We start from the raw sequence: 22,862 nt of genomic DNA, 5'->3' as shown, positions 1-22,862 counted from the left end.
TCAGCAGCTCTAAACTGGGCTGGGCAGGATAAACCCTAGAAAGCTTCCACATGTCTCTGACCACATCTGAAGTGCCCGCACCCTGTGCCAACACATGTGATGCCCGCAGCTCCATGTTCCAGAAGCCGTGGTAACAACCCAAACGTGTAATCTACCCACTGGCCAGTGCCACCCCTTAACCTCGGACTGCTGCCATGCCCAGCCTAAAACATTCAGCGGGGAGGAAACAGCTAATTAGTTCACCAGAAGGCCAAACAAGGAAGATGAAAGAACAAGTCCTTTGAAACTGATAAAATGCCTTCTCTGCCTCCCTTCCTCCGTGCTGCCCAGGGAGTTCAAAGAGTGGGTTTGTTGCCACATTTTCAGCGTAAAGATTTAGAAATTCAAACATTCTGCTACCTCAACCTTTTAATTTCCATCTGCCACCAGCACACAGAGCTCTGTCTCACAGCTGAAGGCTCACAGCAGAGCCACTCCCGTCATTACAGTTAGTTCAATTCCTGAATGTCACTGTTTGGTTTGGTTCACCCACAGGAAGAGGCTCCTTATCACAATATCAACGCTGTCTCTGGGAGTTTTCTCACACGCTTTTCTCTTCTCAAATGTTTTCTCATGTTCCGCTTTCTGTGCGAAAAGCAATTTCCAAGACTGTGTTGAGACAAATTATCACCATGAGTGGAGCACATGTCAGGTCCTACACAAGCAGCAAAGATCCGGGGTAGAAAAACGAAGGCAGTGCTGAAGTGCCAAAAAACGGCCACCTGGGGCTGGTTCCAAAAGCGAGTCACTTCCCCATAGACTCCCATATTAAAATGGCCAACTTTACAGCAGAAAGAAACATGTTTACAGCCTGGTAGAAAAAAATATTTTGCTCTCCATCGCTAATTTCCCCATTAAGGACAACTGTACAACGTTTGAATCATACTAAGACTTAAATTTATGTCTAATTATGGACATGGCCACTTTGAGTGAAAGCTAGCTGCTAGGTTCCAGCAACCAGGCTTCATCCAGCTGTCTCAGCTCCACCCACACTCCACCTTTTTGTCCATTTTGGGATTTTTGGACAGTTGGTGCATACGGAGGTCAGATGAATGAATTCACCTCAAAAAGAGTCTTGGGGCAATATTAGTATAGTAATTTACATCACTCATTAGATTACTTTCATGACTCAGCCCAGTTTACACCTGCAGACATAGAAAATGAGACACTGTGGTTTAACAAGCAGCCATGCTACAGTATTTCATTCAAGTTAACATTAACCTTGCTGACTTTACACAGCAGCTTTCCAGAAGTCACTTCATTAACCTGATGCAAAAATTATATAAAAGCAATATTGGCAGAATGCAGACCTGCTAAATAATCTGCAACATTACCTTCTGAGGTCTGATGCAACCAGGGACTTAAAAACGGTAGCAGCTTTGGCTACAGCAGAGCAATGGCTCACAGTACTTACAGTCACATCGTCCAACTTTATTTCCAATTGCAATTTTGAGAATTTTCTGTAAGATCATATCACACGTAGTGGCACAGAACATTTTTTAGCATTTGGCCTTACACAGTGGAAGAAAATGAAATCATCTCCTTTAGCTGCCTCTTCCCTTTTCTTAACAAAAATAGGGGTCTGTGACTCACTATGCGGCTAAATAACTGGTTTCAATGGACAATTTTGTCAATGTGCTGACAAAGAAAAACTTGAACCAAAAACTTAAACCCTCAAAAGCCTTTCCATTTTCTGGGAAAACTTTTAAATGATGTAATTCCACGCAAAGCCACGATGGACTCGGCTTGTGAGATTCCCAGACAAGACAAGAGGAGGGGACCTTCCTGCTCACGGTCCTCTGCCCTCCAACACACTAATCCCACTTCCAAAATCAAAATCTGCTGGGTGTTTCCTCACTCGCCTCCTTTCTTTCCCTGTGTGTTCTTTGAGCTGCGGCTTCAATGGAGGTGCCCTCTGCTCCAGGAGAAACAACCCCTATTGAGAGAGACCTGAGCCTAACATGATAGGGAGGCCTTCCCCTATTGAGCCTCTCTCAACCACAGTCGCAGATCAGACATGGAGACAAAAGCCCACAGGCCTTCAACAGAGAGAGGGCTCAAATGTTTGGCACTGAGATATGGCCTGGCAGAGATGTGTGTGGCCACAGAGTGCTTCTCTATTCAAAGCTGTGTGGGAGAAGGAGTGCTTTCTTTTCATTACAGGCAGAGCAGAAGCACTACAAGAGATGGCCTTCTTGTATGACTTGTTTATCAGTAAAACCACTTGCTGAAAGTGATGTATAGTGATAGCCATCTTAACCCCGCTTCCCCTCATTTATCTGCCTTGCATTCATGTTACATTAGTGCTGCCACAGCTTTTTTTTTTAATGTTTTTCTGCATGTTGAATTTAATGGTTCAGGTCAAGTCAACAGTATTTATGAGGCATCTGAATAAAGAGTGTCCCAGAGTGTTTCATGAGGTTAAAACAGAACAAAGACAAAGTCAAGTACAGTAAAAGCAGGTAAAAGCACATCAGTCATACTGAAAAGGCAATAAAGAGGTTTAAAAGGTGTTAACACGGGGCTTCAATCAACTTTCTAAAATACAGGAAATTTATTCTGCTAGGCTGATACTTTTGGGTCCTGAGTCATGCCCAACTTTATGGTTCAGGTCTTATACAAGTCACTTTTTCTCTGAATGTGCTAAATTTGCAAAAATAATGAACATCTTGCAGGTGTGAATTGTGCGTTATTACTGTGATAGATTACAATCATCTATGGTTTCTGAGCTGAATGTGTTGCATGTTGCCATCTAATTTTTGAAGACCAGAGCGAAGTCAGGGTTCCTCCATGAAACTGGTTAGCAGATGTGATAAACTCACCACACTCCCCACACATTTTGTTGTACTAAGCAAAAAACTGAAAAAAAAAACATCCTTTCAGATGTCCTGCCAAAAAGGAAATGGCATCGGGATGTTTGATTAGGCTGTTTGTCTCTGTCGCTCTTTGTAAGACTTGAGAAGTTTCTTTGTCTCTCGAAATGGTGACGTGCTGCTCTGAACGTAAATTCTTTTGAGAAGCACCTTAACATTCAAGGCCACACAAAACTTTCTTTTTTTAATTAACCTGAACCTACAGTAATGGTGTGTTTATCCCACAGAAGTTGGTTTAGCTGCTACAAGCCTGCTTGTACATTATAGTGAGTCAAAAGCAAGTGTAATGGTACTATGTTCTGTATAATTTCACCTCTCGGAGGGTAGACCTTTGAGCGAAAAACCTTTGAGCTGGCAGTAAAATGTAGAACTTCTTCTGTGGTTGCCAGTATAAAAGTTGATTTTGAATAAACCTGAATTGAAGCTGTGGGGGGCCAACATTTGTGTAACATTCAACAGGACTGTGAGAAAGTCATCTCCAGTGGTTGAGTTCACCCACACTGTTGTTGCACCATAGACCAGCGTATCTGGATTCACTTCTGCTGGTGATGTCAGAGCTCCTCAGACCAGCAACCTCTCTGCAGCTGACCAAACAGGGAACAGAGGACAGGACTGCTGAGGCTGTTCCCATAAACACACGCCATCAGCACCATATTCTCTACCCCACAATCACCGCCACGTGTTCTCTCCACACCGCACCAGGACTCCAGCAGTTGGACACAGTTGGATGTGCAGCATACAGCAGTATCTCAGTTAATCATACCAGTGCATTAAGCAGAAAAGTATGACATCTATGCAAGATAAGTCAACACTCAGTATGATGGGGATTTGGCTTTGGCCTGAAAATAAAGAAACTTCTAGCCTTGAGGGTTCAGACATGCCCACGTAAACATCTTTATTCTTAACCGTGAATATGATATGTGCCCCAGACATGCAAAGTAAGCCTGTTTGGAAACCAAAGCTCAAGCAGGAGACTGGTAAATATTGACAGTCAGCAGACACTGAATTAGGAACTTGCTATCACAGGAAGCCTCCTGATGAGTTCACTGGTTTGGCCGACGGGGACCCACACATGGGGACTCTGGCCAACAGCTGGAGGAAAGACTGAGTCATACATTTCCATCCAGGCTCCAGTGTTTATAAACACACACATAGACATACATGCATGCACACAAATACATACAAGACGAAAGCAGTGGTGTTAATGCAGATTTAAGACAAGTCTTCAGAAATATCCATGCAGATGTACAATGCACAGGTATTCTACATGCACACAGATATTGTATACACATACACACACAGAGTCTCCCTAAACCCTGATTCACAACACAAAAAGAGGAGTCTATTTAATCCTGCAGCAGGAGAAGACCCACACTCCACGACGTCCTCATTGTGCAGCAGCACACCGTGGCGTCCTCTTGTTTTATCAACAGCGGCATGTGTGTCTAGACACTGTAAAAACATCTGGTGGGGGTAAGAGAGTGGATAGCCCAGTGGAATGACAGATTTATCCCATAGTTATCATAGTTGGGATTAGAGGATAGAACCCAAAGATGAGAGAAATGGCGGGCTGAAGACTGACCAAAACAAAGACAAGAGCGGGAAAGACAGAAAGTAAGAGGCGGGGATGCTCTTTTATGAAGGTAAAAGACAAACTGATTAGGCTGCCAGCGTCTGGCTGTTGGGGTGACTGGACTGGATGCAATGGACCACTCAGAGCGGTCCAGTATTCACAGCTCTTTTAGGCTGTGATCAGCCAGCCGACCAGGCTCATTATATAAGAGCAAAACCACCAGACTACTCACCACCACCACCAACACGCTCAGCTCAGCCTCTCTCTAGTGCTGCCACGTAGAGAGAAAGAGAAAGATCCAGTTCTGGTCTGTCAGAGGCTGCTTTCCTGCTCAGACGTGGTTTGAGCTGAAAGCAGAGGAATCATTTAAAGCTGCTCTAGGAAAACTTATTTGGTACAGTTACACTTGTTTTAGTTGTTGCCCAAGAAAAATATATGCCAGAGTGAGGTCACAAGCAAGGAATCTTCCCAGAATACAGGAGGCAATGAACAAATACAAGCACACGTTCACTGTGTCCACAGAGAGGTACGCTCTTCAGTACCTCCAATTTCACCACAGATTCATACCCCTTTGCCCTCTACCAAATCCATGTTCAACCCACGCTGAACTCACTAGATAAAAACATGAAGCTATGTAGATGTGTCAAAATGCAGGTGATTTCTGCTTTGTCATCACATAACCAGATCATATCACACAAGCTGATTAAAGTCTGATTAAAGAGCTTGTCACAGGCCTCTGAATCGCCACCCACATCTCCGATTTAAATAGGTCTCCTGCTGTTCCCACTGACAGCGGTTTCCAGCATTTGGAGGAACAGTGAAGCAATCAGGGCATGGATTCAGTATGGAGGCGTTATCTTCCTGCATAGCTAGCTAGCTACTTAGCTATCTTAGCAACAGAAAATTGGCCACAAAGTTGTATGAGATTGATGCTGCTTTACAAGCTGTCATAAGTCAACTTACTGAAATAAGAACTCTTTCATTGATTGTGAAAAATGTTAAGTTAACCACAGTTCATAACATTAGAACAAATATGTCACTCAACAAAATCAAAGCTACCGAACAAGAAATGGACTAAAAAAAAATCTGAAAAATACATTACTACATTTGCATAGCATGTTTTGGTTAAAAGTATGTTCATTGAACTTTAACCATTCAGCAGTGCACTCTTGAATGGACTGAACAGACAATTTTCCAGCATCACATTTAATAGAAATTGAGTAAAATTACAACCCTCTGCATGCACAGTGCATTCTCCCATCACAGCCCACACTACTGCCAACACTACTGCACTGTCTGAGACAGAGGACCACAGGCTTTCATGCACTTTCATTCACCCCAATAATATGATCAAAACTTGATCATATTATTGGGGTGAATTAATTTGGTATTTTCAATGATATTTCAGTTTACTCGTAGAAAGTGGCTTAAAGCAAAGTACATACTTTGTAACTTGTTCACACCCGATAGGTCTTGCTGGCTACCTGTTACCATGTGGGATGTAGCTTGATTGAGCATGATAACTGGGGAGTTTTAATTCATCTATTGCCATTCACTCTTGCAAGCTAGTTAACTTGCCAAACCAGTTCCACAGTAACAGAAATTCAACTGATTTACAGCAAAACTATGGTACAAAACAAGAAGAGCATGTTTCTTTTTTAGTGACAGTGCAGCAGTTTGTGTCAGTAATCCCTGTCCAAAAAAGAGAAGCCCACTGATGATGCCCTGAGAGTTCATGTAGAAGCAACACTTGACAAATGAGTGTGAACAGAAAAGGCCTGGGAGAGTTCTGCTGGAGGTACGACTCCAGCCAGATCCCACTCTAATTTCTCTGGCTGTGGGAGCTTGGAAATCCCCCTCGCAGATTACCATAAAACATGACCAGAACATTTTCTTGTTTCCGTCTAGGCGGTTTTGGGGAGGTGCGAGGTGATGGAGCAAGGAGGCGTGGGTGTGAAAGAGTGTGTGAGAGGAAAGGCTGAAGAGAGGAGAGAGATGAAGGGAAGGTGTTTATTTTATTTTAATCAATTTATGTTTTCTCAGATTAGTTGAGTACTCTAAAATCCTTCTCCCAGTATCTCCTGGGCTACAAGCACCCTTGGTTGGGATTCACAGCCATCTACTTGTACTATAAACATCACCTGGTCATCATCCTGACGGGACATCTTTGTTACAGGCATTGAACCTTTCTCATTCTTTAGGAATTTATTGCATGAAAATGTTGAAGTTTATAGGAGCTGAATATGTGATTAGCAGCGTCAATCAAAAATATTGGTATTGGCCTTCAAAAACTCTTTCTGGTCAAACTCTTCATGAGATGGAAAGAGAGAGAAAGAAAGCGGGATAAACCTCTACAGTGCTCTTTAGTGGTTTCTGGTGCACAGCGGAGGCCGCCGGCGAACCCAGCTTAGTGACGTATGATGTGTTCTCATGTGTTCTCTTACATTTTACATTAGAATAAGTGGGTAAGTGTGTGTTGGAGGAGTGATAAAATGGAAGAAACAGAGAAAGAGGGAGTGAAGGGCAAAATGAATGTGTTCATTCATGCTGGTATGTGCAAGCGTGTGTGTGTATGTGTGTGTTCATGCACACTCTCTACGTTTGATCTGTAAAACATACAACAGCCATCAATCTGAAAGGAGGCTAGCACCCAGACTGGTTCTTGGCAAAGACAAATACAGACCTTTATGCCCAAACTGCTGACCCGTCCCCTTCAACTATCCAATCCCCTCAGAAATGACTCTTCTCCTCACTTATAAATTACCTTTGGCCCTGCATCCGTCCCCTCAATCTTTTCTGGGAACCACTCAGAATGGCAGAAAGGGAGGAGATTTTGCACTGAATGATGGGATATTCCTCATACGATGAGGGTCTTGGGATCAGTGTCTGTGTCAATCATTTAAATTACACACCCATATGGAGTCGGTCCAGAGATGTTCTTGGATTTCAAAAAGTTAAATTCTGCAGGTTTCATGGTAAACTTAGACCAGATCTTTTAAAAGATCTACATTTTGGGCCCATGCTTCACAGGAATGCATTTCCTGATTTTGAGGAAGCAAGTCTAATGGCATCACTGCACTCATTGTTCCAAATGGCCACAGCAGTCATCCTACACTATATAAATTCTATAGGCATCAGCAATCAAGTGGAAACAGTAGCAACATAACACTGCTGTGGTTGAGGTCCTGCTGTGGCGACAGAGCAGCTCACATGTGGTCTCGCCGAAATGTGTCCAAAGCTGTGTCCTAATACTGAACCATATGCTGATCTTAACCAGACTAACAGGACATAGTGCATTCACAAAAAACAGTAAAGGATGTTACAAACTATTTCATTCTCATAGAGTTTTCATCCATATTGTTATTCTACATACTGTCAATACATCCCATGAAAAGTATTCGTCCATGTCTCAGTAGTGCCTGACATCGCTACCCTGTGGCCCATTAGTATAAATTGAAGACATAAATCTCACAAATGTAGTTTCACTTTTTTAAAGGCTCAGTCATTTCTGAAAACAAGTGGGCCCTGTGGTTTTAAGAAAAAGTTACTATACTATACGTACTATACTATACTATAAGTATTTATAGTACAGAGCAGTGTAAGTAAGATTAACTAAAAATAAAAATAAACTACAGTGATCATTCACAGTCATAGAGACATACTGTATGTCACCTAACTGTGCCTCATTGCTGTTTTTAATAGTTCATGGAAAACAAAGGAGCTCTGTGGGACAGACATACAGGCCTTCAGAGTGTCTTAGTGTTTTCATGGCATTTGTTGACAATAACAAAAATCCAGAACATCACAAGTCTGATCCTTAAATCTGCCATATGGACACTATTTTCCACTGCCATTGTACTTGTCACTATCTTCATCACAGCGTTGTCCACCAGCTTTAAATATACTCAAGATACTCATCACCTCTCCATCCAGCTGATTCCTCTAACCCAGTCCCCTACAAATGAATGTGCTCTGCTTTCAGTCCTGGCTGCTTATGTTTAAGATGAGGATGAGCATAAGAAATTGGATCATCTGCGTGGCTTTGTTTTGGATAAAACTCAATCAGGGATTCCTCTGAAACTATAGCCAGGAAAGCATGTCACATCATTTAATAAAGAAGGCAGATCAGTGTGGCTGACACACGGTTCGCACATGTTCACTGGAAGCCTGTCAGGATGAGTCAAAAACAAATGTAAGCACATGGCTGGCAAAACGCTTGTAAATTTTGGAGAATGTACACAATGTGTTGAAAGTGTCTCAAAGACAACGAGGGGTAAGGCAGTCTGAAACAGCAATGTGACAAGAAGTCAGAGATGTCTGTGCTCATTGAGATGAAGCTCTAGAAGCTCTAGACGTCCTAGAAGCAAACAAATGAATGACCCTTTTCTCCAGGGCACACTGCATAATTTCAGAGCTCTATACATGCCAGAAAATCACACGCTAGCTGACTTCTGCCCTCTGACACATATGACTGGTTTTCTGTTCAACACATGACAGGTGCAGCAGTGTTTCCCAGAAAACCATTCCTCCAACACCTCACTCGATACACCTGACCTAAAACTAGCTAACAAATTATAGAGTCACAAGCCCCATGAAAAGGCAACTTGAGGACCTTTAGGGACTTTGCTGTCAGTGAAAAATAAGAGTAAAGGTTTTCTTAAATGATCCTAATTGCAGAGAGTCAATGGGAGGCTTATTTATGGCCCCTGCCTCCTGCATGCAGGTGTAACACCAAAGAATGGAAACCTCTGCAACACACGGCCTGGTGTGCATTAGCTTCTATGCGCACGTTTGTATGCATGACTGCATGTGCACATATTTACATGTGTGTCAGAGAAAGTGTGTGTCCATTTGGCGTATTGACGGGAGCCTTGAGACACCCCAGAGCTACCTTGAAGTTGGTCTACACTGTGTTGAAGGGGAAGTTACCTCATTAGTGAAAATTCCACTACAAATGGCCACAATGAATCTCCTCTAAAGACTTAATGGTAGCACAAGCACTGGAGAGCCACGCTCACATAGGGAGGACAATGTAGGCCTCTCTGTCAGTTGGTCTGTCAATGACCTTAGTTCAGAGAAGGACTGTCGTTGTGGCTCGTTGGTCTAGGGGTATGATTCTCGCTTAGGGTGCGAGAGGTCCCGGGTTCAAATCCCGGACGAGCCCATGTTCTGCCTTAACCAAGTCAAGTTGGGGTCAAGTATGAGCCAACAGATTCTTTGATTTGTTGAGGCAGGGCAACCACAGGAGTTGATAGTAGAAATTGTAACGTTCTGTTCACTGGCAAGACACTGACACAGATGTGGCTAAAGGCCCCAGAGTTTGCTGCAAGTGATATTTTTCCCCATCAAGATGACTGGCTGGCAAATTGTTGTCTGAATCCAGGTAAATGATCCCTGCTAGTTTAATGTGAACCTAATGATTTACTTTAGGTTTAACAACCAGCAACCTCATCAGGTTGGGGCACAAAATTCATACTTTTTCTTCAATGCAAGTTATATGTCTTTGTAGGCATTTATACCATCTGCATGCACAAAAGATGGGTTTCATGGTGTAATGGTCAGCCCTGTGGACTATGAATCAGTACTCCAACTGCAGCTCAACTCATGGCAGCACCCTCAGTGTTAAATACACCACAGTGATCGTTCAAGCTGATATATCATGTACATTGTGGCCTCTTGTCTACATGCAGAAGTCACATAAAACACCCTCTAAGGTGCAAATGTTTCAAAATGCTGGTTCCTGTGTATCCCTGTGTTCAGAAAACGCAGCGCTTGGGAAAAATGACCTCATTTTGTGCGTGCCCATTGAGGCCATGCATAAAGAGCGCGAGTCTGAAACAATAATGATGGATGTTTACATTTGGTTAGCAGTGCGGGGGCCATGTGTCAGAAAGGCATTAAATGAACAAATTAGTATTAATAGTAGTATTAATCAATATGTATTAATCAGTAATTAGCTACAGTTGTACTGTGACAGTGGATTTATCTATATCATCCACTCCTATTGCAACATGCCTTCTATATAACTCTAGTTATTGTTTTTCCGTCTCTTCCCTAATGATGTACTGTAGTGGCCTGTATGCTGTAGTAGCTTAAAGGCTACCAAAGACAGCTCATTATCTCTTGTCTTTCGTCTCTTTGTGTTAGTAGACCATCAGTGCTCAGTGACAGACAGAACTGCACACTGAGCCTGATAAACCTGCCAGAGCAAGAACGGCCAGACCACCTGTATACAGTGCCAGACAAACGGGTCTTTCAGTGCGAGATGACCAGACAAAGCCAAGAGTGTACACTCTCAAAATAAACTATATTGTGATTATCTTACATTCATTGTGAAATAAATGCATGATACTGTAAAGTACATTTAGCGTGTTTAAAGTCGATGATATTATTTAAGAGTGTACTGGGTTAAAAAATAATCCTGATACACCTACAGTACATCATACATCTGCTGTGGTGTATATTTATCATCCATGTCAAATCCTTAGATTTGCTGTTGGTCCATCTTTCATATATGGCACAGGAAAAAGCTCAGGAATGTATGACATGGATCAAACACACATCAAACACACAAAAGAGACTGTTAATAATTTTTAGAGCAGAACGGAAGCAACGCCTCAATGGGCGAACTGTACAATACTTCAGAAAATTGGGCCAATGAGTTCAACAAATATTTGTCTCCAAGTTAGTATAGTTGTGTTTTCGTACTTATTGTTGACAGGGCTTACACTTTGATACAGTCGATACCTGCAATGGCTAAAGGTAAAGTTCACCAAAAGGTCACATGCTGCTAAATGTATGAAGGCAAACAAAGTGGAATAAAATATAATCAACTGCAATGTAACTTAACTTAACAAAATCAGTCATTGTGATAGGCTGACCTGCCTGATTCTGACTTGTTAGGACTCAGTATGAATCCAAATGTTTGGTCAGTGTCGGTGGTTTTTTTTGCCCATGTAAGCTGCACGTTTGTATTCAGTGTGAACCCGTAGAGTAGCAGGTTTGCCTATTGTGTCCAGATCCTGTAGGTTTTCTCAACAACAGGCCAGACGCCCCCCATCTGTTTCCTGCTAACATGGCAGCCATAATTGAGTTCAAGAGGATTGCCCTGCGAATAAAGCCCTTTAAATCCATCCCTTCCTCTCAGGAGGAAGAGAAAGAGCACACATCAGCTCCAGCCCATCTCTTCTCAGGATCTTACAGCCTAAGCTTTTCCCAATGAATGCCTCCTATCAAATGTGCCGTGTAAGGCCTGCATGTGCACTCTCATTCCTAAACAAACGTAGTCATTAGCAGGCCAAGAACTATGGCATTCAAACTTTGTTCAGAGGGCCAGGCACATTAATCAGAAAGATAACTAGTGTTTTCTCTTTCAACATTTCTGCACTGTGTGTATAATGCTGTCAGATATCTTAGTGTAATAGGAGCACTGAGAAAAGCATGCTCACAACAAAATGAGGAGAAATCAAGGTAGTGATCGAGCTGTGTGCTGGCTTTTTAAGCTTCATTTCATGTTTGGTTTAGAAAAAGAGCTTGACCACCTATCTCATATTTTATGCCAAATTTTAAATCTATTTTTCCCAGATTTTCACTGTAAAATAACCATATTTTGAACATGCTGTGAACTATTTTACTAATTTCAACTATATTTCACTTCATTTTTTGAATAATATTTTCATTCTATTTTGCTCTAACTGTGCAAGGGAAAAAATACTGGTGAAAATAACTAGAGAAGGAATCATTGTCTCATCCAAAACTGCCATTAAAGAGCAGACAGCTGCTGAGCCTTTAATTTACTTCTCACTTTCATGAGTCATGATCCCCACCTAGCAACACTAAGCTCTGACACTCACCAAAAAGAACGTCTTAAATTCCTCATCCTGAGCAAATATGCAACGTAGGGCTCCTTAAATCAGGAGGTGTCAACTTGTGAATGTACAGACACACTTGTTGGTCAAACAGCCTTGAAAACCGAGCTGCTGTTGACTTAGGGTGGGCACCCTTCAGTGGGTGGAGGTAGCGGACATGTAGGGTTCTTCAAACACAGCCAGTCCCCTTGAGGCAGCCTTTTCATGCTCCTCAGTCCAGGTCCCTTAGGAGCCTGAGTGTTGCCGGGAAAGTGTCCAAGCCTCTAAAGACATCAGCAACTCTGTAAAGCCTTGGGTCCAGATATTCCCTTTTGGCTGGTGGTGCTTTAGCATTCATTGGCCACGTTCAGGTGACAGCATGGACAGCCATGTCCTACTTCACAGGTGTTTGTGACGCTCTCCTAATGAAAGCACAAAATCCCATCCAAATATCTGTCCTTCATCTGGACAACAACCAAGGAACACTCTACAGCTGACTCATTTTGAGAGCCTATCAGTAAAAACTAAAGAAAAAAAACATGAAGGCAAATCCTTGTGACTTAAACAAGTGCATAAACAACAAGCAAACAAATCTGTGTGTCCACTGGCTGACCTGTCTTAATAGCACAGGAAATCTCCAATTAATTTGTTTGTGGTCCCACAAACAGCCAATCCAATTTCAGAGGCTGTCTCAAAATATCTGTCTAATTCTGTAGTCAATGCCAAGCAGGAACACAAAGGTTAATCACCTTTGTGACCTCACTAAAGTGCACCATCGGTACTAAAACATGAACATGTCAAGCTAATGTGAGGGCCCCACTAAAATGTGTTTTCCTGTTGTCACTAGTCAGTGATGACAAAAGTGTCTCCTGCCCCAGTGGCCACCAACATGGCAGCTGGTTCTCTAAATGCAGCCAAATGTGAAAGAAAAGATGTTTTTCTCTTCACAAAGTAAACATCACTGCTGTTAAAACACAGGGAAAGGATGAAGCACATTGTCAGTGGTAAATGGTACTGCTCTTCATTTCAGAGAGACACGGCCATGTGTAGAGTTTGCCATTTTTAATTTCCTTGTTCGTGTTGGATCTGTTAGTGATGAGAGCATTAGGGGTGAGGGGAGGGATAATGGTGGGGATTGGGGTTTTTCTAACCCATAGCCAATAAATAATTTAGGCCTCATCACAACAGGCTGTCACACAGCAAAATCCATCCTCATGTCTTGGTGAAATATTTGGTTCTAGAAGCTTGGTGATGAAGGAACAACGTACATACTTCAAACTATTACATGATGAGCTCTCACACACACACACACAAGCCATAATGCGTAACATTTATGCATTAAAAAATGCAATGCAATGCATCAAAACAACTAGTCCTAGTCATATTTTGTTGAGTTGTGAACTTAGATTACACCAAATGTTTCAACAATGTTTAAACCCAGAGAAATCTGTCATTTTTTCAAGGTAACGGTGCATTTCTATAACTTCTGGGGAAAAACTGAAAATTGTGAGCATGATTATTAAATTTCATCGGCTATGGTGATTGTTTAGAAATGAAGACAACAACTCAGAATCCCACACTACTTCACAATGTCATCAAACTCATTGGGTGAAACTTTGCTGTAGTTTTGAGGTCTGGTAGTTTCTGTGTAGACACCTGGCAGCAGAAATTACTGCTGCTGGTGTTACCAGGCCTTTAGCACATTAACTGACAGATTTCCAGCTCTTTATCGCACAAATCCCATTAATGCTAACCTCCTCATCGATTTTATGGAGCTTCAGCCACACAAACCCTGTCAATCAACACAGGTTCTGTCTTAATGAACTTGGAATTTGTACATAAAGAAACACTGAAACTAAATACTGCCTTTGAGTTCTTGCTGCTGTATCTTTGTTAAGACATGGTAAGACCTCCACCACTGTCATATAAACAGACAAAAGCTGCATTGAAGAGAAGAGGAGGGAAGAGATGGAGGGGCTGAAAGAGGCGGGATGCTTGAGATGAGCTTCATAGGTAGGTGATGAGGCTCAGACTGTCTCCCTCTGTCTGGGAAGAGCTAATGGCTTTTCCGTTGTTCTCACATGAATGAGGACCATCTTACAAAAAACACAAAAGTGAGCTGAAGAGGTAGGGCCATTTAGGAGGGCCTGCTGCTGAATAAACACAGCATCACAAGTGCGCTTCTGTGCGTGTGTGTGTGTAGATAGAGTCAAATTGACAGTGTGATCATATTACAGGCCTTCTGAGCCAGCGCTGAACAACACTGCTAGGAGCACTTATGAGGCTGCAGGTTAACAACCTATTTAAACTGCTTTATAAAATGTAGAGTATGAGTATGCGTGTGTGTGTCTGTAGCTCAAGTTGGGGTTGGTTACTGGAGGGGAAAGAGGGTGCACCCTCTCTCTGTCTGGCCGATCCACTCCAGTCCATCAGAGGAATGTCTGGTCACCAGCGATGCGTGCGGTCAACCTGAAGCACCTGGCCACACCTGGGACAACCCACACACACACACACACACACACACACACACACACACACACACACACACACACACACACACACACACACACACTCATACATTTCACACACATCCATGGAGCTCTGCGGTCCACCTCATGAAGGGGATTGACAAGTGCAGCTGCTCGGCATAAAGTTTGAACAGAGAAAGTTTTGTCCCAATTTCACCGCTCAGTTAAACAAGGGCTTGTAATCTGACTGCCAACATCATCAAGTTCAACCTCACGTAACCACTGTCATCCACCTCTAAACAGCCTGTAATAGACAACCACATACTGGTATTTTCACATGATTTCTACCCCACCCAGAGACAGTGCAATGATGTCAGAGTCCATGTGCAATGGTCTTTGGAAAACTTACTGACACATCAACATGATTGAGAGTAAAATAAAAACCGTGAGTAGCAACGTAGCCAATGTTTCCACAAACATTTGGCCTTCAAATTCATCAAGTTCTTCATTAAAGATTTGAAAGATGTTTCCTTCGTGATGGGAAGATTAATATGATGTGTGCACAAAACATGAAACTAAGAGTCAGGAGATGATTATCTTATCTTATCTTAGATTACAATAAAGACTCTAAGTAGTGGGAAACAGCTAGCCTGGCTTTGGCCAAAGATAAAAACAGTCTACAGTCACACTAGCGGCTATGTGATGCTGTAATTTGGCACAGTGGTGCTTTGAACTAAATGCTAACATCAGCATGCTATAAAACAGTGATAATGTTAACATGCTATTGTTTAACAGATATACTGTTCACCATATGTAATGTTTGCCTTCTTAATTTAGTACAGCTGAGGCCGATGGGAATGTGAATACATTTGCAGGTATAAAACAAAGTATCAGATATGTTAGCATTTTTGACTTGACGATGGTGCTAAATGGAAAGTCAGAGAATCATCAAAGTTACTACATTCATTTTGTGGGGATGGAGAAATTTCATATAATCCATCCAATGTTTCCTGAGAGATTTTGCTTCAACCAAAAATGTCAATTCCTCTGTGGCGCCAGAGTAAAGGTCATCAAAGATTAAAGATGCAGGCGTCCTCCTGTGAGGAATATTAACATCTTCAGTTGTCAAGATATTTCAATCTGAACAAAAGTGACTGACACACCGCTAGTGTGACTAAATGTCTGCCAACCTATACTTCTACAGCTCACTAATTAGCATGAGCATCTCATTTGTTTAACACAAAATACATTTTACAGGGAGAACACAAGTCTCATTGTCACTGTAAGATTGCCAGTCAAATAGCTATCATCGCTTAAGGTCTTTATGCTAAGCTAAGATATTTGCAGACTGAGACTAACTAACTGAAGCAAATAATTGTGTATGAGTAACGTTTTAAGAAGCCTAAAATATGACATTTTGTCAGAATTAGTACCATTGGGGACTCATAGTTTACTCCTTGTCTTACTGAGTCAAGACATACATGTGAACTTATTTACTTTAAAACCACTTCTCCATCATCACAAATATCCATCAGAGGATTTGCTCGAGGATGTGAAATGTTGATGTACAATGGATAGACGCCAGAGAGCTGAGACACTGATAAATGTAGAGAGATTACCGAGGTCCATGGGAATTTTGTCTCGCAGCACAAACAAAGCACTGCTGTGATAGAGCAACATAGAAAACTTTCAGCACAATGCTTTCATAAGTCTTGACTGTGCAGAAAACAAACTTTGTCTTCGTGTCATGCTGTGACTCAGTGGGAATCAAAGTTCCAGACTGCTTTGGCTACAGCCAGCTTCGGGTCATGAAGCCTTTCTCTCACTGGCACCTTTTACCAATTGTGACATAATTCTATTAGAGTGCATGCACTGTTATAAAAACCTTATCGGGCCTTGCTAGAGACACAGACCGGCTGGAGCACATTACGTTTCACATGGAAAACTCTGCAGATCAGTTGCTGTGCAGCAACCAAAGCATGACACATACCCAAAGGAGCGGATCCAGAGAGCCACACAGACACAGAAATATTTCCATTTCAGAATTAAAAGCTTGGAATATTTGTTGCCATTTGTTTGTTTGTTGCTAAATTTATGTATGTCGGTCTTGGTTAAAGAAAAACGCAAACCTGGTGGGGAAAGAAAATCTTTTCTTGGAGCAAAAGTTGATGAATGTAGCAGCCAAACCAGAGTACATCTAACATGAGAGCCTAATGACTTCCAGTTGCTACAGAGGGTTATCAGGACCGCCGCCATTTGGCATCGCAGCACATCCTCAATGCCCAATCAGTTACACTCTTGTTCAGCGCCAAGAGCAGAGATTGTTAATTCTAGTCTTACAGCTGACAGGCAACCTTGCAATGTCATATGGAGCCTGTGGTTGCAAATGGGGCATCGAATTGCAGCAATGTCTGGGCATGGCCATTCCATTTTATTCAGCATTCATAAGCTCTAATGATGCATGATGCTAGTGATTTCAGATTCCTCAATAAACAGACATTACTGTTTAATGAAGGGGATCAATGCGACTTCTCTGGGGATTTAGTACTTAAAGCATGATTGACAGCACCATCTCTCCATCGCATTTGAATGCATGTCTATTCATTTTTGTCAGGTCTGATGTTTTTGTGCACATACACATTCAAATACCTTAAAAGGCAGGTGCTGGACCAATAGAAGACCTTTTCAATGTTTTGTTGCACAAACAAGTAAAAAGTGGCTGCCACACAGTTGTTGTGAAACTGTACAACAGGTCAACAAACAGGCAGGAGCTGCAGTTCTCACTCTCTCCTGCACTTGTTACAGTCACCTTCACCTACAGCACAGAGCCAGTGAATGAGCATTTGTTGGCCGCCGGCACACCGACAGCTCAGTGCACTGAGACGGCATCCCTGATTGGGTGTGAAGATCATTTTTTTAAGGAGGTTGTTGTTGTTTTTGTTGTTGTTGTTATTCAAGGCCGTGGCAGGCGGAAAGAGCGTCATAGAGACGCACTGAGAGTCCGGATTCACACAGATGCCTCATTAATGTGTGATCAAGCAGAGAGACAGAGGACGTCTGTGGAGCGTGGCCAGCGCTCTCTTCCTCTCCACAGAGACTCCTTTTTACACCTTGCACCCCGACTTCATCTCCTTATTGCACAGTGAACACGCACAAAACACATCTATAATATCCGGTTCCACCTCTGCAGAGGCAGGAGGGGGTGTGTACGTATGTTACCACATGCATCAGTTGCACGTATGAGTGCAAGAGTGGGGAAATTAAAAGGAACTTGAAGCCTGTGGATGTGAGGACAGGCTGCTTTCAGCGCTGCCTCCCTCAGCATCAATTAGCAGGTTGTGCTGTGACCGGCTCCTGTTAGAGGTGAAGTGGGCCAGCTGAGGGAGGTAAACACACCTCATCCCCAGGGCCTGCTGAAATCAGAGGGAAGGCAACAATGTGCCACTGCCTGAGCCACAGAAGCCCGCCTGTGCCTGGCCTCTAACACGCTTTAGCAGTCATTTCCTACCTTCTCCTCCAATTTCCTCGCCCTGGTTCATGCACGGGGCTGACAGGGGATGGCTCACCTGGCTGCATAAGAAACCTTTTTTCTGCCATGACCCTAATCTGTACGTGGTTGATGGAGCCTGTGTTTTGGGTCACTTTGGCCACCTGATGAGAGGGTCAGGGTGATCAGATACAACCACCGACCGAGAAGTGGCATAACTCAGTGTAGGAATATTTATGTTTTGGTGTCTCTTCTAACCCACATAAGCTCATTCCATAATAATGAGAATTGGTAGCATCAGGTAGTTTTACTTTTCCAGAGACCATGGTTTTAGAAATCTGCCTTGTTTTTGTGATTGAACAAACCACTTAGAAACTGTCAAAGCTGGCTCCTCAAATCACTGTTGCTGAAACTTTCAAGGCCAGTTTTTGTACTTAAGTAATTCATCTTATTAAACCCCACGTTTTCCAAAACAATGTTACAGCACAAATTGTTCATTTGGGATGGCCAACTTGAAAGGGAGAGGAAGAGCCTTGTAAACCAAAGAACAAAGACCTGTGGCTCTCGTAACACTCACTCTTAACATTACTTAAAAGAAAAAGTAAGGAAATGGAGAAAGGGAAAATAGCAAGGATGAGAGTGCTGGTCTTAAAACTGTGAGTGAAATGATATTCCTGTGTCTCTGTGATTTAAACATAACTTCAATCTTCCAGACTTTTATTAAAACAGACAAATGGTGTAACATCCGAAGTGCTAGACCACTCATGCTTTCACATGAATTCAGGTCAACCTATCCAGCTCTTTTTAAGAGCCCTGCTGTACACTGGCTCCATTCAGGGGCCCAAGGTGTAAATTCAGATGTAAATAAACAGTTTACTGGGTCAGGTTTAAGCACTGAAGCCATAGGTCTCAGATTGACCTCTCTCACAAACAGCCATCATCCCAGTCTGAAAAGATTTTCAAAAGAAACTATTTGAAATGAGGTCAGTTAGGAAAAAGCAGTTCATCCACAGAAAATCGAAGGGGGTTTTCAAGATGGCTATTTAAAGAGTGGCTGGTACCAACAGAGCTGAACCACTGCAAAATAACCTGGAGCCTCACGAATCCAATGAGGTTAGTCCAAATTCATTACACAGCAAGCTTCAACAAGCTCTGACCGAAGTTGTGTATAACCTCAGGTCACTGTCACACACACTTCAATCACAAGCACATGATAACTAAAAATAGAACGTAATCACTGCTGAAATTTAGATCTCCGTGGTAGAAGACACCAGCCATCATTTGGAAAGCAAACTGGAAAAGCAGGTGAAGAGAATGCACAAGCTAGCTCACAAGACGGGGAAGGGGAAGTAATATAGACGAAGAAAGTCATAACTGGATTCACTGGTTGATGAACAAGAAATCTATTGTAACAAAAACAATTCAGCACAGAAACCAAACAAAGATGTAAAGATAAATTCTGTCGTCACGTGGCTTTTGTAGGCGAGACGATCATCAGGCTGTGCAGGATGTGGTACTGTTAAATAAACTGTGAAAACTTGGAATCACATGTTAGTGTTTCTCCAGGTTAGGGCCTTACTCACCATCAACCATACTACTGGATGACACAATGAGGACGTTACTCAATTTATGCTACAAGAACAGAGCTTTTAATGTAATCAAACTAACGTCCTATGACACAACATCAGAGACAGGCTGGTTTGTTTTAGTGAAAGCGACGTCCTTTCTTACATTTCTACACAGAGTATGTTTATATGAATGACTAAACTAACATGAGCCTCTCGTTAATGCCAGCTCTCACAAGAAAACATGACATCCGTGTCTCTGGTTGAACATGTCGAGATTACAAAGGGTGTCAAATTTGTTATTACTGGTTATAAAGCATCTGTGCACACACCTCACCTCACCCTACCACGCCATGCACACTTACACACATGAAAACAAACACACAGGGTTGGTGTGCAGTATGTGGCGGTCTCAGGAGTGGAGTCATTAACGTGCCTAACAAACAGGTCTCTGTGCTGCCACCAGCTCACCACCCCTCACTCCACAGGCACTGGCCTGTTTGAACCTCACTGTCTCACTTATCAGCTCACCGTTGACACCACCCAGGCCGGCAGCTGCCTCAAGTGACTGCAACCTTTATCACGCTGCAACAGCTTTTTTACGAAAAACGCTGTGAATTCATAGTGAAATAAAGCAAGAGAGCTTAAAGATAAGACATGGAGCAGTTGGCAGTTTTCCGTTTGGTCAGTGAGGGTGCAGAAAAGAGCTCAGAGGGAAGAAATAGACTGTTCAAGTGTTCTAAAATTAGTCTGACTTTGACAAAGAGCAGTCACACTACACTTGACATAACAGCGGCTCTAAATTCAGTCATTTTGATGGTCAGTCAGCACCATGGACAGAGACCCCGTCCCCACAGCTTGACCTCTGGGGCCCCATCCCACCACACAAACCAAGAGAAAACACTGGAAAGGCTAAAAGGCTGCCAGAGGCTCTTTTGTCAAGGCTGCGTTTAAAGCATGGGGAAAAAAATGCATCAGGGTAATTCAACAGCAAAGACTGGTTGGAGGAGTCTTGGTAGAATCTCACAAGACAGCAATGACAGGCTTTTCCCCCACAGTGATAACATGCAGAGTCATCAACTTATCTTATGATCTGCAAGGAAACTGCTCAGCAATAACTGCTGCATGATGAAGCAACTTCCAACACTGTTCCTTATTTTAGCTTAAGAAAGTAAAAACAAGCTCAAAACTTCATGTTTATGACAGCGCTGACTTATCTTACTTGACAACATATCAGCTTTCACAGTGAGCAGCTTGTCACAATATGCTGAATCACATATTGTAATGCTTACTGTGGGAAGACTGTGGGTTTGAGTAGCCATTCATTATGTTAAAAAGCACTACTGCCACACCGCTACAGTCTTTTTAAAGCCATATGTGACGAGGTATTATGAACAAAAGTCCCTCTCTGTGTGACAACAGCGTTTGGGCTCTTTAAATCTAAATATAACCACGTCTAAAGCTGATACCTAAACCTCCTGGCTAATGCTGCGTTCAACAGCTCCTCGGGTGCTCGGGCTGGGGCCAAATATCAACATGAAGACTTGTGGGAGTGTTAAAATATTGAATACATAGCAAATATGGCAGGTATTTTTAGTGATTGTTGCTTATGTTAGGAATGACAGAGGAATGACACTGAATATGGAGCACAGTTTTAACACCTTAGTAAGTTTGCCGTCTATTTTTAACATTAGCTCTAAAGTTACTAATTAGTTTTAGGTTTATAACCCGTTACTGGTTGGACATTACCAGCCTAAAATGTTAGCAAAACCTCGCGAATTATGATATTAGAGAACATCCCCATCTTTCATCGATTATACCCACACTTGAGGTTGGCCGCTGATGCTCCACTCAGAAGTGTAATATTTCCTACAGCCCATGAAGGCAGCAGCTAGCTAGCCAGGCTTGTTGATAGAAACAAGCTGAAAACTCTCACAACTGCGTCTCCACGCTCACCTTGTTCAGGTGGGGGTTTCGGGTCACATCGTAGCCCCTCTTCTTGGTGTAAACGAAGGTTTTCTTTTTCTCTTCGGACTTGTGCATCTCCGTTTCCACCGACTCCCGTCTGACCAGACCGTGTGCCATGTTGTTTGCCTCTTTAAATAGAGCGACGGTGAACTATTGTGAACTCAACAAGTGGATGCGCAGGTCCAACCGCTGATCTCTGGTCTGCAGATGTCACGATAGACACTCAATTGAAGAAGAGCCGCAGTGGCCTTATCAATGAGGCGGTTTTATTGGTTCTAATAATTCACTGTCTTCATACGTGCAAAGTCCCGTATGTGCGTGTAGTATCACTTGCCAACAGGTGAATGGTTGTCATTGGACACAGGGATGGAACGTTACGCTGCAGCTGAAGCCAAACTACACAAGTTCTCTCACTTTAAACCTTCATTTTTCCGGAAGTATGAATAAAAAACAAGTAGTGTCAAAGTGTTTTAGCAGGGGATTTTACTGGATTAAATCATGGGAGCTGTACAGTAATTATTAAAGGCTTTTAAGGGTTATGTATTGATCAGGGTTCAGGGTTATTCATGGGAAAATATCCATTATATTTATCCAAAATCCAGTAAATAACACCATACCAGACCACCCAACCCTTGAATGTTTTAATTATTCCTTTACCTCATGTTAAGGGGGTTTGGCACAGTTAATAAAAATAATGTGAGGCTAAACTGATGTTGCATGACTTTACAAACAACATATCTAATTATTATTTTCTAAACTTTAACCACCAGAAGTAACAGTAGCAACAAGTTCTTGCCACAGCAGTATGATAGCTGTTGTACAGGAACACTGTCACAGTGAGCAAGCAACATTCCCTGAAATGAGAGCAGAATTTGTCCGCTCTAAAATACAAAGTTCACTGTACGTATGATGAGTTTTTTGATGACATTTGATACAAACACATATCTTCGATCACTTTACGATGTGGAGTGTCTGAGAGCTGTGACAGCAGTGAGGTTTGAAGCCAAGGTCAGCCTTCAGCCTTCACTCTCTATCAGCAGCA

At 42.5% G+C, this 22,862-nt stretch overlaps 1 protein-coding gene and 1 non-coding gene across 2 annotated transcripts in view; one reads left to right on the top strand and one right to left on the bottom strand.

The window, feature by feature from the left end:
• Positions 1-22,047, bottom strand: part of me1 (malic enzyme 1, NADP(+)-dependent, cytosolic) — a 79,177-nt gene extending 57,130 nt beyond the window's left edge. The window contains exon 1 of the mRNA XM_070967343.1: positions 21,809-22,047. Coding sequence (XP_070823444.1) covers positions 21,809-21,937 — 129 coding nt within the window. The 5' untranslated portion in view covers positions 21,938-22,047. The remainder of the gene's footprint in view (positions 1-21,808) is intronic.
• On the top strand, positions 9,578-9,649 carry trnap-agg (transfer RNA proline (anticodon AGG)). The gene has a single exon. It is a non-coding gene; the product is annotated as a tRNA-Pro (tRNA).
• Positions 22,048-22,862: the final 815 nt, after the last annotated feature.

This window comes from Chaetodon trifascialis, chromosome 7, assembly GCF_039877785.1.
Source record: "Chaetodon trifascialis isolate fChaTrf1 chromosome 7, fChaTrf1.hap1, whole genome shotgun sequence".
Classification (NCBI taxonomy): Eukaryota; Metazoa; Chordata; class Actinopteri; order Chaetodontiformes; family Chaetodontidae; genus Chaetodon; species Chaetodon trifascialis.
Note: the sequence above shows the minus strand (reverse complement) of the source record. Positions and strands in the feature narration are given on the sequence as shown.